The 13,524-nt window shown below is 48.0% G+C and overlaps 1 protein-coding gene across 1 annotated transcript; it reads right to left on the bottom strand.

Annotated features, from left to right (window-relative positions):
• Positions 1-1,396: 1,396 nt before the first annotated feature.
• On the bottom strand, positions 1,397-11,556 carry CIMIP1 (ciliary microtubule inner protein 1). Its single transcript, NM_001193772.3, is given in 4 exon segments — positions 1,397-1,887; positions 6,930-7,031; positions 8,812-8,893; positions 11,434-11,556. Coding segments are annotated over 4 exon segments (414 nt in total). The 5' UTR covers positions 11,502-11,556; the 3' UTR covers positions 1,397-1,725.
• Positions 11,557-13,524: the final 1,968 nt, after the last annotated feature.

Raw genomic sequence — 13,524 nt, 5'->3', positions numbered from 1 at the left:
TTTCTGGGGGACACAATTCATCCAAATACCTTGCTTCCCCTTTTCTCAGAACCTAAAGAGCCATGATGTTTCTTGATGGCCGTGGCCCCTATGCCCAGCGATGTGTGTGGGCACCATACTCAGAGGTAACGACAAGATTCCTTGAAGGGCTGTTCTCTTGGGTATCAGCTCTTCTGGGCTGGGCAGCCCATACCAACCTAGGAGTTTCCCACTTTGGGGTTGGAGGAGGGGTGTGGGGAGACACAGCACCATCTAGGTGACTGGGAGAAGGCTTCTGCTATGCGGCTGTGTTCTCAGCACTGAGTAGTTGGTGTCTGCCACCAGACCCTTGGAAAGAGGAAGGCAGGTAGCTTTTATAGAGAACAGAGTCCCTGAATAAGAGAAGCTCTTCTGCTGGGGCTTCTGAGATTTGGGGGCTCTGAGCCCAGAGCTTGCAGGGGAGGGCCCAGATTTCATAGGAATTCTGTCCCCTGGTATTTAGTGACCCTCAAATCATGAAGTTCCTTTAGGAACATGCCAGAGGGGTGGCAGCCAGTGTTCAGAGCTTAGAGGACTTAGGTTCTCACAGGGATTAGCGGAGGGATTCCTGGGTTGGCTCCAGCACACCCACCCGTGGCTGGACAGGAAGGTGAACAGGACATGTTTGGGTGGATGGGCCTTGTAAATGGGTCCCACCCAATGGAAGTCCCCTCAGGCCCCATCAACCACATAAATGGAGAAATCCATCCCAGGAACAGCGAGGCCTGACCAACAAAGGGGAGGAAGGCCTGTGCCTCCATGGAGGGCGGGTAACTGAACACAGACCCTCCCGCCCTGTCTGCGCCGGGTCTGAAGAGTGCGCCAACCCCCTACTCCTTGGAAATGAAACACAAACCAGCTCCCACAGGCTGCTGCAAACTCAGCTCTCCTACTTTTTGGGGCCCAGTTCATGAGGCCTGAGGACATGCTGGCTTTTCCTTCTGGCCAGGTGGACGCTCCATGTCCCCAGCCCCCATTTGTAGGAGGAGGAGAAGAGAGACAGCTAGGCAGTGTTTAGAAAGAAAATGGTAACTGTGGGGTTGATGTACTTGGGGCAGGAAAATGGCCCAATTGGGCAGCCCGGAGCTTTCTGTGCTGGACTGGGGGCGGCCGGGACAGGTCAGCAGGAGCGGTTTTCTTAGAGGGATTGGGAAGCCCATTTTCTCCTGTGAATCTAGGCCCAGTGGCAAACCTTGGGCTCATTCCTGCCTTTAAAGCTGTTAAATAACTGCAGATCTCTTGAGCAAGGAGAGCCAAGAGATTCTCTAAGTGTTTTATTCTTCCTGAAAAACAAGCCCAGGGATATCTGGATAGAGAAACACCTGATCAACAAGTTTGTCACAAATAAGGATGGTGATAGGTGCAATGGAAAGCTACATTGAAGGACCTAAACAAATATTTTTAAAGTTGAATCACTTTTTTTTTTTTAAAAGCCCTGCGCAGAAATTCCCAAGGTATCAAAAACAAATGAGAGAAGCCTTATTCTTATATCAGCCAAGAATGGGTGTGGACGTGAACATTCTGGAAGGGAGACGCTGATGAGTTAAGAATGTCTAAGGCACACTTTGTGTTCTTTGCAACATCCCATGGGCAAGTACGCAGGGGACTGTGTCCTCGGGATTCAGGGGAGCTCTTCCTTTGCCTGGCATGGCCCTGGGTGCCTGGCGACCGACATGCACCACCCCTGGGCAGAAGCTCCGCCTGGATTCAGTGCACGCCCTGCTTGGGCCAGCACAGCTCTCGCGCAAAAGCACCTTTGCAGCTTCTGATTTCATCGTCCAGCTCTAGGCACTTGTTCAGGCCTGGCACTGCAGATCTCCAGCCGATGAAGCCCTGGGTGGTCTGTGGGACTGGCGGGGATGGAAGGACCTGGAATGGAAATGCAGGGGATTTAGTGACTTTGGGCCACAGAGACACGAGGCATCCAGCATCGGCATGTGAGGCAGGGGTGGAAAAGACAAAAAGAAAAGCCAGCCTCCCTGATGTGTACTGAAAACAAGCACATTCCAATCGGCTGGACTCAGAGGCTCCCATCTTTCCTGGAAGTGATGAACATCAAACACGTTTCTTTATCATGTAATGTCTAACATATTTAATTCATGACCTCCAGCAAAATAATTTTTATTTGGTAAGAAAGCAAAAAAAAAATGCAGAAATATCAAGTACAACAGTTCTCACTGCCTTTTATAAAATATATGGCACTATTGTCAGATGGCATTGTGGCAGGCGTACATCACTCTGTTTCGATGAGAAGGCTCTACGATATGCGTCTGTATAAACACACACACTCCAAACCGTAGAGATCACAGGAATGAAAAGCAATTGAATTTAATTTTAAAAACCAAAAGTAAAATGGGCTTCTATCTGGAATGAAAAAACACAACTTCATTTATCAATTCCTTGGACAGATTTGACATTTTTGGAAAATGAGGGTAAATGTTTAGGCAGGTTTTCCCCTTCTTTTGAAATAATCTGTTCTGCTCTTATAAGGGGATTTGAACAAAGGCAACCGTACGGGACATTTGTTCTAGCAGAAGAACTGAGATAAAGAGGTTTACTATGCTTGGGGTTATGAGTTCACTTTTACTAATGGAACCTGCCGGTGAGGCGGTGGCAGGAAGGGATGGTCCCAAGTGGGCTGGCTGCTGCTGTGGATGAAGACCCTTAACATATGCTCTTGATGAACTCCTAAAATTAGTCTCCTGCAAGGCTACATGTAGGGTGGGTCATCAATGAATGCCAGAAGCTTCTTTGAACCAGCTACGAGCAGAATTGTTCAGAAGGGAAGCAGCTCTCAATTCTGTTTGTCCAGCCAGGCCTTTGGGAGCACACAGACTAACTTCCAAGTCTTTATCTAACTTGTAAAAGAAATGCAGTTGAAATTCACTGTGAGACATCATGTTTCACCCAGCAGAGGGGCAAAAAGATGAAAACGCCACTGTTAACAAGGGCATTATAGGAGTAAGGGCGATACGGCAATTATCTTTTTTTTCCTTTTTTGAGGCGGAGTCTGGCTCTGTCACCCAGGCTAGAGTGCAATGGCGCGATCTCAGTTCACTGCAACCTCTGCCTCCTGGGTTCAAGTGATTCTCCTGCCTCAGCCTCCTGAGTAGCTGTAATTACAGGCATGTGTCATCGTGCCCAGGTAATTTTTATATTTTTAGTAGAGACGGGGTTTCACCATGTTGGCCAGGTTGGTCTCGAGCTCCTGACCTCAGGTGATCCACCTGCATCGGCCTCCCAAAGTGTTGGGATTATAGGTGTGAGCCACCACGCCCAGCCTGGCAATTATCTTTTGAAAGTGCAGATGCAAACACCCTTTGACCCAAAATCTATCCTGAGGCATTCATTCTAAAATATCCTGATAGCTACACACGTACACACCCATGGTGGCGCAAGGGATGCCTTGTGGAGCTGTTTGTAATAGCAAACGATTGGACATAAGCTGCATATCCACCCATGGAGGCTCATTCACTATGGCCCATCCACACCGTGGTGTGTCATGCAATGGTTTAGAAGGATGAGATAAACTTCTAAGAGAAAAGAGGTGCACGAAACTATTCAAAGTATGGGACAAGCTATATGATAAGAAAATGAGGCCAGAGGCCCATGGATGTCCTTGTCTATGCAAGAGTGCATGCCAAATGGGTGACAGTGGCTCCAGGGGTCCAGAGGGAAGGAGGCATCTCATCGAATGGCCTTTTAGGTATCAAGGTTACCTATTAAAAATAAATATGTTTTTAAAGACTCTGGTCACCAATGAGAGGATGGGAAGGTGGAAGAAAGGTGGAAGAAAGAAACCAGTTACCTTTTTTTTTTTTTTTTTTGAGATGGAGTCTTGCTCTGTCGCCCAGGCTGGAGTGCAGTGGCGTGATCTCAGCTCACTGCAAGCTCCGCCTCCTGGGTTCACGCCATTCTCCTGCCTCAGCCTCCCAAGTAGCTGGGACAACAGGCACCCACCACCACGCCCGGCTAATTTTTTGTATTTTTAGTAGAGACGGAGTTTCACCGTGTTAGCCAGGATGGTCTCGATCTCCTTACCTCGTGATCCACCCGCCTCGGCCTCCCAAAGTGCTGGGATTACAGGCGTGAGCCACTGCGTCCGGCCACCATTACCATTTCTTGGGCAAGAAAGGAAGTTTGGAGGGAAGCAGAGTCTGGGGACCTTTCTCACCTGAATCAAAGTTCTTTTCCTTACCCCTGCCACCCCACAGGCTCTGTCTGGTGAGTGTGGCTTTAACAGCTGGCCCTTGCTCCTAGACAGGAGTCTCTCACAGGAAAAAACCATGTTTCGGTTTGTTTTGGTGCCTGAATGGTTCCTCCCTGCTTCCCATTCTCCAGGAGGGGCACCTCTCTGGTATCTAGGTGGGGGCACTTTCTTTGGAAAGAGAATAACTGTGGTTGTGCAGAGCAGGCCCAGGGAAAGTCCAGCCTCATGGGCAGGCAAGGGATCTGTGGGGACAGCGTGTGGCTGAGGGACACTATAGACACTAAGCAGATCCCACCGTATTCTTGGGATGGAGGTGGAGGCAGGGAGTTGGCAGAATTAAAGCCTAGCTCTGGAAAAATGTCCGACCTACATCCCAGTCTGTCTTCCTCTGTTCTCTGGCCAGCCCAGTGCTCTAGGCCACAGGAGAGCGAGCTCCCTAAATGGGTGCATTTCATCTGAACAGTCACCTTTGTAGGCACTAATTCCAAGCAAATGACAGACCCAGAGCAAATTGCTGTGTCTACAAGGGTGTTCCTTGCAGGATTATTCTCCCAAATCTCACGCCGGATACAACCTCGATGGCCAGGGACAGGGGGATGGTTAAATCAATGATGACAGATCCACACAGTGGAGAAAAACACAGCCATTAATATAATAGTGATTTAGAGTGCTTTTTTTAACTGCATGGAAAGATGCCCAGGGTATGTTGTTAAGTGGAAAAATGAGATTAGAAAGCAGCCTGTGTAGTTTGATTTGTATATGTGTGTGTGTGCACAAGTGTGTGTACATACATATACATGGACATACATTTGAGGAATATTTGAGGGTAACATTTAAAAGCAGGGCTCTGGAATCAGACACACTTGCTGTGTGGCCGGGGAAAGGAATTCAGCTTTTTTTTAGCTTCAGTTTTCCCATCTGCACAATGGGTTTGAGGATGATAGTATCAGGGGCTGCAGCGGAAATAAGATGAGACAGCCCATGTGAAGCGGTCAGCACGGTGAGCGGCTAAGAGATAATAACAAGAGCTTGAGCTGGTGAGGTGGTTACTCTTACAGGTCGAGGGACGTGTAGGAAAACCTCTGGAAGGAACACCCCCAAAACGTTAATCATGGGTAAGAATCTATATGGGAGTTTTAATTATCTTATATTTTGCTGTATTTCTAAATAGTTTTTAGCAGTGGCTCTATATTGCTTTATATTTGGGGGAAAAACTGTCAGCATGACTCAGTGGAGCACATTCATTCGTTCATCATTCATTCGTTCATTCATTCATTCATTCATTCGTTGGCGCTCACAGATGCTTGCCCACCAAATGCTCACTGCTTGCCAGCTACCCCATCAGACCACGAGCACGCCAGGCAAAGGGCTGCAGCTGAGCTCCCCTTGCCTTGCGGCCTTCATCTTGGGTTTTCATTTGCTCTCCCCGTCAGCATGCAGAACCACCTTCTCCGTAGCTGGGCAGAGGGTAGAACCCCCGACCAAAATGACAGACCCATGAGACATATGGAGCTCAACAGTTCTAGAGGGATCTGAGCCATGTCTGCCACGGTGCAGGCTTCAGGTGAGAGCATCGTCTAAGACCTCTCTTCTCTGGGTTTGCCCCGTCACTCCTGTCCCTCTCCCCACAATCTTTTCTCCACTTAGCAACCGGAGCCATCTTTCCAATAGGCAGGTCTCACCCTTCCACGGTCCTGCTTACAACCCTCCAGTGGCTTCTGCTCTAAATTGGACTCCAATTGCAATCCTTCTTCTAGCCTGCCCACTTCTCCCTTCATATTTCTTCCTATCCCTTCATATCCTTTCTCTGCCCGCACCTTCTCCTCCTGCCCCCACCCTCCACCCAAGCTCCCACCACATCACCTTGCCTTGCTGTTTCTGAAACATAGCAGCCTGTGTTCTGCCTCAGGGCTTTCATACATGCTGTTCCCTGTGCCTAGAATACTTTTCCTAGGGCGGGTGCCTGGTCATCCGTCAGTCCTCAGCTCAAAGGGTACCTTCCCTGACAACCTCGCCCTCTCTTATCCTGTGACGTACCACCGACCTGTTTCCTCCATGGTGCTAGCACAGCATGTCCAAATGGTGTTGATTTTCTTGGTTAATGTTGGTTCTCTAGACCAGACCTGTGGGCTGGGGTCTTCTCTTCTTGTTCATTACTGTTTTCTCAGCCAAGCTATTGCACCTTAGTAATAGCTGACTGTCATCGGCACTCTCTAAACATGCTGGGCACCCCGCTGAACTCTGGCGGCACTCCCTGAAGTAGGTACTTCATTAACCTCCATTGTATAAGAGAGGCAGGGGAGACACAGAGAGGTCAAGTCACTTGCCCAAGACCACACAGGAGGTGAGCAGCCTAACAGCACAGGGATCGGGTGGTCTGATTCCAGAGCCCCCACCTGGACCTGCCCTGCCCTCCTGCCCACCCCCCGGAAATGTTTGCTGAAATGATGCATGAAGACCCCGTGTTTTCCTGCCCTCTCTCTGCTTCTGCAGAGCAGGAGGTCATGGCACTCGCACGTGTAGACTTTAGCCTGGAATATTTCCCATGGCTGGGTTTGGGAAGGGCGTGGACCTGGACTCTGCACCTGGCACCGCTGTGCTCTTACCTTCAGCACTGGCTTTGCACATCTGGAGCCATCGGTTTCCCTTGGGGCTTATTTCTTACTTAGGAAAATGAGTATTTAAAAACAACGTTTCGAACCTTGATGTACTTCTCCACTGGGGTCACCGGCCGGATGCGGAAACGCTCAGGAAGCTCGATTTTGGGCTTTGGGGTGGGGAGATCTTCTTCACACTTGATCAACTGAAACAGAATCCCCAGAGACAGGAAGCCTCAGATGAAGCTGGGGGAAGTGTCCTCCCCATTGCTTCCCCTAGAAAGCACATGTTACAGACACAGAAGGGAGGCATGGAAACAGGAGGCAGAGGCTTGTCTTAGTTACACCGTTAGGAAAGTAGGGTGGGAACCTCAATGCAGGCCTGCTGCACCCAAAGCCGAGACCCATCTCCGTCCCCTCCTGCTGCTCACTGCAGCTTCCTGATTTACATCCCCTGTGGGGGAATTTGAGAAAATGTTACCATTTATGGACTCAAATTTTTAAATGCCGAAAAGGGTTGAGTGTAGTGGCTAATGCCTGTAATCCCAACACTTTGGGAGGCAGAGGTGGGAGGATTGCTTGAGGTCAGGAGTTCAAGACCAGCCTGATCAACTTAGCAAGACCCCATCTCTACAAAAAATACAAAAATTAGCTGGGCATGGTGGCATGTGCCTGTGGTCCCAGCTATTTGGGAGACCAAGGTGGCAGATTGGCTTGAGCCTGGAGGTGGATGCTGCAGTGAGCTGAGATCACACCACTGCACTCCAGCCTGGGTGACAGATCCAGACTGTCTCAAACAACAACAAACAAACAAAAAATGCCAAAAAGTTTTCAGGACCAAATTTTAACATATTAGAGGAGAGCCTCCACTCCCCCTTTTAATTTTTAAAGCAAGGTCAAGTTTTTGAAAACCCAATTTAATTACATATAAAGAATATTAATATAGACTCTTTATGCATATTATATTAATAAGAACTCACTCTATGCATAAAATTTCAAATTGTGGTACCTCCCAAGAATTAAAAACAACCTCATTAAGAACAGCATAATTGCAAAGCTAGTCGGGTGGGATGAATTACAAATGGGGTTAACACTGCTGTGAATCATGGATGCTTTGAATGATGCGGTATTTTAATTAATTCTGCATCTCTTGTGTTCTGTCCTGAAGTTTGAGAGGTTGCAGATTGGTGGCCACCACCCCACCAGAACCCACAGCAGCATTTCATTTCTGGACTCAGAAGATTTCATGTAAACATCTGGCTTTCTGGACTCTCTTGAGTGATGGGAATATGCAGTTGGCCTTCCCATATGGTTGCACTTGTCTGGGCTCATGCTGGCTGCCTCTTTGGACAGGACCAGTGGCCTCTTTGCCTGAGTCTCCCCCCCCTTCTGATTAATTATGCTTGGCCTTGTCTCCTGTTTCTGTCACCTAGCTGGTCCCTGTAGACTTCTGGACTTGTGATTTTTAGGGAATACTGACAGCATTTTCCCAAGAATCCTTCGTATGTCACTTGGCTTCGAGGCCAGGCAAGGTGTCCATGGCCTTCTTGTATCTGCACCTCGCAGTCGCTCAGTTAGGCAGGTGAGGACTCTCATCCCACTTTACAGATGGGAAGTCTGAGGTCAGGTGGCCGTGGCGTCAGACCCAGCCGCTTCTCACCTGAGTGTGGTCCTTATCGGTTGTGTGACTTTGCAGGTCTTGGAGCTCAATTTCCTAATTTGTAAATGGGCATAAGACAGCACCTGTCTCTGCACCGAGGTTCTTGTCCAGATTTGATCAGCTGGTTCTGCCGAAGCACCTAGAACATGCCTGGCCTGTGGTCAGTGCCCAGGAATCTGTGAAAGGCAGGAACCTTCTGGTTTCGGAGTTAGTGATCTTTGCCTACAACATGCTCTTTAATTTTATTCTTGCAAATTATAGACTTTGTAATCATTCATTCTTTTAAATGATTGATTCTATAACCTCGGGGCTCATAAAATGTTTACCTCCTCAAAAGGGGTTGTTAAAAACCCCCATTTCTGGGGCCAGTTCTGCCGTGCTTCCGATTCAGCCTTCAGACGGTATTTCCTGAAAAAGAAAGTTTCTGAGTGCTGGGCAACATGGAAAAAGGTTCAAGGGTTCTGTGGGGGACATTTCCACTCTCTACGGACATTGACTGGACAGTGGTTCTGCACCAGGAATGGAGTGAGGAACCAGAGAGTGTGAGAACCTCTGACACTGAGCACCTCCCGCCAGCAAGGGAGACACGCGGCTGACGAGAGAGAGATGCTGGTTGGCTGTTATGGCTGGGAGGGTATGCCGGGTAAGGGCCGGTCTGGGGCCGATTCTGCCTGAGGAGGTTTCTAGGTACCAGACCTCTTATCTTGGAGGCCCTTATGACCTGAAATTTAAGGAGGTGCAAAAGTAAAGGAGGCGCTCACTCCCTGCTTCCTGCAAGTGCAGAGACAGCATCTGCATAACCTTGACGTGGAGCATTCCCTAAATATTGCAGCCCAAGTGCCTCACTTTCCCATCCTGATCTGGCCTTGCTTTTGCTCCATGCTAATGTCGTTTATATCTAACTACCCACGAGCTGAGTGGCATTGCAGTTGACGAGCTTACGTGCCACATTTTGTGAACATTGAATTAAACACTGAGTCATTTTGAGTTTTCTAGTTTCTTCTATTCTGGAAGAAATAGAATATTCGATATTCTTCTATTCAATATCAGCATATCCCCACCCCCCAGTTTTGGAGGCCCTGGTCAACTCTTTGCCCTGGGCATGAGCATCTAAGGCAGAGTCTATTTCAATCAAGATGTAACATAAGCCACAAATATGAGCTGCATAAACAATTTTAAATGTTCTATTAACTACATTAAAAAGAACATAAGAATAAACAGGTGACACTCTTTTTTTTTTTGATGGAGTTTCGCCTTTTTTTGCCCAGGCTGGAGTGCAATGGCATGATCAGCTCACTGCACCCTCCGCCTCCCAGGTTCAAGCAATTCTCCTGCCTCAGCCTCCTGAGTAGCTGGGATTACAGGCGTGTACCACCATGCCTGCATGATTTTGTATTTTTAATAGAGATGGGCTTTTGCCATGTTGGCCAGGCTGGTCTTCAACTCCTGACCTCAGGTGATCCCCCTGCCTCGGCCTCCCAAAGTGCTGGGATTATAGGTGTGAGCCACGGCACCCGACTGACAGTCATTCAAATAATCTTTTTCTTAAAAATAAATCTTTGTAATTTGTTGTGCAATTTACAGTTACAGTTTAATCCCATTTGGACCAGTTACAATTTAAGTGTTCAATAACCACGGGCCCTGTTGAAAGGGGAAGGGCCATTTAGATTTGGGTCTTGGAGGATGAGTGGAAGTTTGTCTGGTGAAGAAGAGAGGAAGGGGCATTTCAGACAGAGGAAACAGATTCACTGTGGTAGCATCTCCTATTGGGACGCTTGGATAAAGATTTTGTAAAAAATAGGTGTGCATTTTATGCCAAATGATAAAGTTTTTCTATTTATGAGAATGATATAAAGTTTTCCATAAAATAAATTTATGAAGTGAAAGCAATTGAAAGACACATATGAAGTGACTAATATAGGTTTTACAAGGAAATGGTAAAAATTATAGAGAGGGTAAATAGGATAACTGAAGTTTAGAAGGTAAACACGTATATATTGTTGTTACTACAACTTACTTGCATCTAAATCAGTAACTTCCCATATGAGTTAAATCTTCAAAGAGATGCAATGATACGTAGCAGAAAACATGCCAATTAAAATATCCATGACAAATGTCTGCTAGACATACATCTTTTAGAAAATGGATGTACTTTAAAGTTAAAATATATTACTTAAAAACCCAGGAAAATCAGGGAATTTTCATGTATTTCATTCAAATTGAACAAATATTAGGATTTTTGCTTTCTTTTTTTTTTTTTTAAATTTGGCCAGGCACGGTGACTCCAGTCTATAATCCCAGCACTTTGGGAGGCTAACGCGGGTGGATCACGACATCAGGAGTTCAAGACATGCCTGGCCAAGATGGTGAAAGCCCGTCTCTAATAAAAATACAAAAAAATTATCAGGGCGTGGTGGCGGGCGCCTATAATCCCAGCTACTCGGGAAGCAAAGGCAGAGAACTGCTTCAACCCAGAAGGCAGAGTTTGCAGCGAGACGAGATGGTGCCACTGCACTCCAGCCTGGGCCGCAGAGCAAGACTCCATCTCAAAAAAAAAAAAAAAAAAAAAAAAAAATCAGTTCTAAAAACATGAACACATTCTGGTTGGATGCTGAGGTTTGAAGAAAAAAAAAAAAAGAAAACAAAAAACATGAACACTTTAGTTGGATTTCAACAAGCAAATCTGTGCTGATTGTTGAAAGCCAATCTCTCAAGTCTTCCTGGTGGGCCCAGCAGGAGAGCGAGAAGGAAAGGGAGAAAGGCACTCCTGTCGCTCTCATGTCCCTAACACTGACCCCTTTCCTCAAGGCCCCTGACCATCCTCAGCGCGCACCCCTCGAGTTTAGTGGTTGACCACCTCCTGGACTTGGTGGGGAAACTGAGACCCCAGGTGTGGACACTTCAGGTGGGAACAAGAGCCCACCGCGTTACCGGATCCCAGGCGTTACCAGATCTCATCCTGAGCCACAAGGTTCATGCGTTCAGCCGCCGCTGTGCTGAGCGGTTTCTGCGCCATGAGGCCTGGGGGCTCCGTGCGCCCCGCTAGCTCTGGCCCTGGGCTCAGCGTCTCGCGTCTCCTGGAAGACCGGTTGCCAGGCAACGCAGGACTCGGAGGCGGAGATGGCGCAGCACCTGGCGAGGGTGGGGTCGCTGTGCTTTCGCTGCCTCGCTTGGGTGCGGGCTTGCTGCCATTCTTTGCTCACGTTTGGGCCCTTCGTCCACCTCTCAGCCCGTTTGCTCCTCTGCGGAAAACCTCGGGGAAACCTTCAGACCTAACACCCTAACCTTCTTTGAAAATTTAAATCCGCAGTGGAAGTATGCACACCTAGAAGTGGACAAACTTTCAAGTGTACAGAGCTTAATTAAGTATGTCAAAGAGAAGGCTCGCCTGTAAACACCACCTGGAGATTAGAAAACAAATCATTGCCAGCCTCACCCAGCGGCCCCCAGAGCCATCGTCCTCCCTGGCTCTCATTGATTTCCCTCTGCAAAGATTAGCTTTGCCATGATTTGAACTTTGTGTGCGTGGAAACATCCAGATGTTCTCCTTTGTGCCTGGCTGCCTTTGCCCAATGTCATGATTGACAGAGCATCCCCATTGCTGTGAGTGGCCCTAGCGTTCATTTCTGCTCCTGAACAGTATTTCCTAATGGACGTTGCATTGAGTTTTTGGCCACCACAAAAGTGCTGCTATAAATATTACAGCACATGTGTTTGGAGAAAATATGCATTTTAGTTGGCGTCCACTCTTTGTAACAATCCCTAAATGAAATTCACGGATAATGTTACCTCCGGACTCCACCACCCCACACTCTTTTTCCCTGCCTATAAGCAGTAATCACTCTATCGTTGGGGTGCTCAGCCAGTGTTTGTTGATTGACTCATTGACCCCCTAGGTTTCCGCCATACCCCATTGTTGTGGACCTAGAGCTGGAAAATGGCTCTGAGACAACAGCAAGGGGAATCATCTACACGAGGTAGGGGGACATTTTTCTGGCTTAGCAGCCATGAGATGAGCAGATATCCAGAGCCTGCCTTGGGGAACTGAGAGAGGAGGAAGCATGATTCAGTTGAGCTACATGTTACCTCCTAGATAATTACCAGGGCACTGGTCTGGGAGGACGCCAGTGTGTGTATCCACCACTTAGGTATCTGAGACTCTCCCTGGTTCATCTCCATGGCCTCTTCCCTTATCAACAGATTTGTACTTTTGTGCGGTGTTTAGAGGGGGGCTCAGCTGGTGTGTTTTCCCTCATAGCACATGTTGCTTTTCTTGGTTGTTGGAAATGCCTGGCCTACGCCCAGTATTGGGGTGGTCCCAACTGTCCCTCAGCTGGATTAGTGAGTGGGCAAGCAGAGGCTGGCATTGGAGCTGAATTGATTAATTAATGAATATATAACATCCCAGACCCACGGCTGAGCCAACTACAAGCTAGTGGGCTAGCAAGAGGGTGGACAGATCTCTAGGCAGGAAGCTGGGGTTTTCTTCCTGGACTATTCTCCAAAGTCACCATTCTTACAACAGAGGGGAAGATATTCTGGGAGGAAATAAGTGGATGGCTAGGAAGAATGATCCATTATGTAGTAAGAACAAATTCTGCTTTCCTCCTTGGGAGGTTTTGAGACATTTCTGTTAAGATGATTAATTAAGACTAAATTCATTAACAGCGCCAGACACTGAGGGTTCCTTCATCCTATGGATGTGTGTTGAGAGCTTTTGATGTGTCTGGTGCCAGGAGGGAGTCAGACCTGCAAGGTCTCTGCTTCCCTGGAGCTGGCACATCGAGTGGGAAGACAGATAATGAAGCCAGGAAACAAATGCACGTGTGACCTGGTGCCAGGGAGAGAGGCATGATGCGCTAGGAAGAGAGTCGCACCAGGGCATGAGGCCAGCGGGGGCAGGGACAGGCCAGGGGCTGCGGGGCTGTGTTAAACAGGCGGTCAGGGAAGGTTTCTCTGAGGAGGAGACATGTGGGTACACATCTGGTGTGGAAGATCAGAAGAACTTCCCACAGAGCGGGTGGTGCAGGGCATAGTTC

The sequence above is a fragment of the Macaca mulatta genome, chromosome 10 (genome assembly GCF_049350105.2).
Source record: "Macaca mulatta isolate MMU2019108-1 chromosome 10, T2T-MMU8v2.0, whole genome shotgun sequence".
In the NCBI taxonomy this organism is placed as follows: domain Eukaryota; kingdom Metazoa; phylum Chordata; class Mammalia; order Primates; family Cercopithecidae; genus Macaca; species Macaca mulatta.
This window is presented reverse-complemented; position numbering and strand designations above follow the sequence as displayed.